Source organism: Solanum pennellii, chromosome 11 (assembly GCF_001406875.1).
Source record: "Solanum pennellii chromosome 11, SPENNV200".
Taxonomy (NCBI): domain Eukaryota; kingdom Viridiplantae; phylum Streptophyta; class Magnoliopsida; order Solanales; family Solanaceae; genus Solanum; species Solanum pennellii.
Genome location: NC_028647.1, coordinates 8,391,642 through 8,396,193, shown reverse-complemented (window position 1 = coordinate 8,396,193; position 4,552 = coordinate 8,391,642). Strand labels below are relative to the sequence as shown.

Below are 4,552 nucleotides of genomic sequence, written 5' to 3'. Positions count from 1 at the left end.
ATTTTCAAGATTATTCTGATAATTCATTCGAAAATATCTTCAATATATGTACCCATTTAACCGACATTCTAAATAAATTAAGACTTAAAACATTCAAATAAAAAAATCTAACCAAGACAAGATTTTCTCCAATCAAAATATTAAAATACTTATATATAGCTAGGTACCTAATTAGTCTATTGTTCTACTCTTTACTCCCTATTAAGCAACATTATTGGTCACAATATCAATTATTCAAATACAACAAAATCATAAAAGTAAAAGCCAACTATAGGACACTAAAATATAGGAAAACACCTAATAATTAATTAACAATATAAAATATGAACCACTTGTATGGGTTGAGCAACTCAAAGCAAAATGTTATTTTGTATTAGAGCCTGAAATTATGGAACAAACATTTTTGTATGGGACACCATGATATTCCTTTTAGCCTTGACAAAAGCAACTAAACAACAAAAAGAGAGTCCCTAGCTCCTTATAAAAAGGAAGAAAAAAAAAAAGAGTTTCTTTATGGAACATCATCAAACTTGTCTTTGATCATCTCATTAACCAAAAGGCCATTTTGTTCATCATCATCATCATCACTAATGTCATCTCTATGTCCCATCATCTCTAAGTTGGTTAGTCGCTTCGCTTTCAGCGCCTCGCCTTCCCAATCTGTGCAGCAATGGACAGCATATAGAATTGAGATAGCACAGGCTGCTTGAGCTGATAACAGACCATACCATAGACCACTAAAACCAACTTTTAGCCAGAAGGCTAAGCATAATGCTATCGGAGTGCCAACGAAGTAAAATGAGCCGAGGTTGATCCGGGCACCTATAACCGGCTGAGCTGTTCCACGGAGTATGCCACAACCGGTGGTCTGAGGACAGTTTCCGAGCTCACACAAACCGATTATTGGTAAAACTGATGCAACAAGTGCTTGAAGCATCTCATCTTTTGTAAATAGGCCTCCCCATTTGTTCCTGAAGATCACCGTCCATATAACGTTTATGAATCCAATGACAAACGCACAAGCTAATGCAACTACTGCAGCTAACTTTGCTTTGTATGGTTTCCCAGCTCCTAACTCGTTCCCGACCTGGATTGGAAGTTAAATCAGTACAACATTACAGAACTGATCTCACTTCTTTTTTAACAAACGGCAACGTCAATACAAGAAAATGGTATAATATTAAAAATTAGGATGGAAGTAAAATGCCAAATATGCAAAGGGATACAACTATTTAGGCATGAATTTTTGGTCAACTCTAGTTGGTTAAATGGTGATGTCATATATAAGCCAATAGATAGGGGAAGTTACACATAAGAAGAAGCAACGGGGCGTAGATGTGGCTCCTAGCACGATATCTGTAACCATTCACTGAATCGGACGGATAAGGATGTACATAAAGTATGATGTGATCAAGTAACTGACAAAAAACATACAATCTTTAGGAAGATTATGTGATACCAGACACGAAAAAAGTTTCTGTTTTTGTCCAGTTTATGTTATAGTTATAATGAAGCCTCTCTGTCCTCTTTGGTATTTTAGTTACTATATGAAATCAAGAACCGATATTTCTATAACAACATGTCTCGTCTACATAACTGATGAAAAGCCAAAAAAGAAGAAATGGAGTTCATATATCATATAGAATCAAGCACTCTAATCCAAGAAGCACATAAGGGGCAAATTTAAAAGAACAACAAACTTAAGTTCATTGTGGGGTTCCTTACATATCAATATGCACAAAATGTCGACACATTTCATTACCTTTTAGGCTCTTATTTCACCAAACTACCTAAATAAATGTTCTTAAGTACAGTAACTACAAAAAGATGAGCAATGAATGGCAAAAGTATAATTGGCCTAACTGCTTTCCACTTCTAAAGCACTTGCTTAATCATTAAAAAAAGATTTACGAGAACTAACCAACAAGCATTTGCACTGTATTTGACTCAAAGAGGTCAAATCATCAATCAAATTAAAGCAAGTTGTTCCCTTAACCCCTAATTTATCAGAATCACATCTTTTCACAATTAAATATATCAAGTTGACAACAACATTCACAAGCACCAATATGTTACACCTCAATGATCAAAGACACAAGCTACGGAAAATTGGAACATATCCATTCATTAGTATTTGTCAGCAAACATTACAAAGATCATTATCAAATAAACATCACTTTATTTATGCTAGAATAAATAATTGCAGTAGTAGGAATATTGTTATATCATACATCAATAGGTTAAAGCACACAAACACGGATTTTTTTTGTATTTGCGAGATTTCAGCAGATTTCATAACTAGACAAGGTTTGTCACGAAATTGCATAATTATTAACTCCTTTTTCATTTCATAGCAGACACAACTTATTGACTTGGTTGAGTCAGACTCCCCAGAGAAGTGGTCCAGGGTTAGTCTTTTGGATGTGTTAGTATGTCACATATCTAAAGCGATTTCCCTTAATTACATGATAGGCATAACCGCAAGTTCTAAGAGTATTTTTGGTATGTGCTATAAGTTAAACTCCACGATTAATCGAACACAATCAAAAAGCAGTACCATAAACAAACAAACTGTAATGTTCAAATGAAAGTTCTTATCATGTTAACAGCATTAAGTGTGTATCATATGATGCACCGTGCACGTAAGCAAAGCAATCACAGTTTTATGGAAACTTACCCTAGCAGATACACAGCCAGCCAAGGCCATGGGAACAGTGTACATAAGGCTAGTGGTCTGTATCATAATCCCAGTAGCAGCCACAGCAAGCCTTGGATTAGGCAAATATCCAGCAAGAACAGTTACAATCTCATACCACCACCATTCTAAACAGATACCAATACAACTAGGAACAGCCAACTTCAGCAGTGGGCCCAATCCACCACAAATCCCTCCAATCCCAGCCGTCCATCTCCACTCCCACCTCCCATAAACATAGACATACCCCATCATCAGCACCATCATATGCAGATTAGTCAGCACTGAAGCCATAGCAACTCCTGGAACTCCTAGCCCCATCACCACAACCAAAAAATAGTTCAAGGGCACATGAAAGAGCACTGCCACAAAAGTACACCACATCTGAGGCTTAGTCACCCCCTGTGACCTCAGATACACCCTCAGAGGCTGTAACAAAGTGTTTGTTGCAAGATCAGGGAGTGAATAGATACAGTAAGTTGCAGCCATTGCGGTTATTTCCTTATCTTGACACATGAAAAGCATGATTCCCTCAAGATTAATCCACAGAAGACTTATTGGAATGATAGCCAACAAAAGTATGCAAATCATACGTTGTAGAGACTGTGAAAGCAAGTCCCAGTTCTTGCTTCCATAAGCTTGGCTACAAACAGGCTCAAGACCTGAAGCAAGACCAACAAGAACAGAGTAACCAGTTATATTTGTGAACCCAATGGAAAGTGCTCCACCAGCAAGTTCTAGACTTCCAAGTCTTCCCAAGAATAGAACAGACACCACTGCTCTAACATAGACTAAGCAATTCATTGCTGTTATTGGGAAAGCCATTCCCCATAGCTCCTTCAATTCCTCCACCACCTTTTTTTTTTCAAGAATCAAAATGCAAGCTTAGCACCACCTCTTCCATAACATTACACAAATAACAAAATTATAATCTTTGGGGGGTAAAAGAACAAAACCTGAGAAGCAGTAGGCAATTTGTGGGAGAAAAAATCAGGGTCTTTTTCCGCCATTAATGAACCCTGAGAAATGGGTAGTCAAGAGAACTCCTTAAATAGCATGCAGTATCTGAAAACAAAACATAACCATCATTCAAGTTTTCACCTTTTTCTTCCTCTACATACAAAAAAAGCTAAAACAAAACAAAACCCACCTCTGCTATCAGTTTCCCAAGCCAAACTTAAAACTGTAACGCAAAAAGAAAAACAAAAAAAAGATGAAGAAGAAGAACACACAAAGTTCGTTCCTTTTCTTTCTTTAACACTACTAAGAAACTAAAACAATGAAAATAAAACCAACCCACCTTATATTTTACCTCTGAGCATCTGTTTCTGAAACCAAAATGTTTTGAATTTCAAGATTCACAGAGAAAAGGGAAAGAAAATCGATGGGGTTCTATAGGGTGGTAATATGTTATGTGTATATATAATAGAAATGGATATAACAAGCCTTTTTCTATTTTATTCTAAAGTAGTATATTGTATTATGATACACTCATACATACATATGTGTATATATATATATACATATGGTAATGGCGGCGACTGTGACCTGAGAAGACACATGAGAAAAGGAAAGCACTCTGTTCTAGTATTTATTTAGAGTGGATGGATTGGGACCCTTCTATCAACCTATAAAAAACACAAGAGGCAGGCAGAGAGGGGTTGGAGAATGAGACAATGCCATTTTTTTTTCTCACTACTGCTCCACTATATAGTAGTACTTTTTACAGTTACATTTTCATTGACAAGTGTATTTATGTTGTGTGTCTCTGTGTGTGTAAAAGGGGAAGATAGAGGAACCTGGGAAAGGAAAGGAGTAAAGGACCACCAGTTGGGGTTTGGGGGTGAGGGGTGGGTG

The 4,552-nt window shown here is 36.7% G+C and overlaps 1 protein-coding gene across 3 annotated transcripts; it reads right to left on the bottom strand.

The window, feature by feature from the left end:
* Positions 1 to 338: 338 nt before the first annotated feature.
* Positions 339 to 4,170, bottom strand: LOC107003463 (protein DETOXIFICATION 54). Of its 3 annotated transcripts, XM_015201796.2 has the most exons (5): positions 3,996 to 4,168; positions 3,846 to 3,878; positions 3,652 to 3,760; positions 2,678 to 3,550; positions 339 to 1,087 (listed from the first exon to the last, which is right to left on the bottom strand). In XM_015201796.2, the coding sequence occupies exons 3-5, from the start codon at positions 3,703 to 3,705 to the stop codon at positions 512 to 514; spliced, it is 1,503 nt and encodes a 500-aa protein (XP_015057282.1). In that variant the 5' UTR covers positions 3,706 to 3,760; positions 3,846 to 3,878; positions 3,996 to 4,168; the 3' UTR covers positions 339 to 511. The 3 variants fall into 3 exon arrangements, with proteins under 3 accessions (XP_015057282.1, XP_015057284.1, XP_015057283.1); XM_015201798.2 differs by lacking the exon at positions 3,846 to 3,878 and having other exon boundaries at positions 3,652 to 3,714; positions 3,996 to 4,170; XM_015201797.2 differs by lacking the exon at positions 3,846 to 3,878.
* Positions 4,171 to 4,552: the final 382 nt, after the last annotated feature.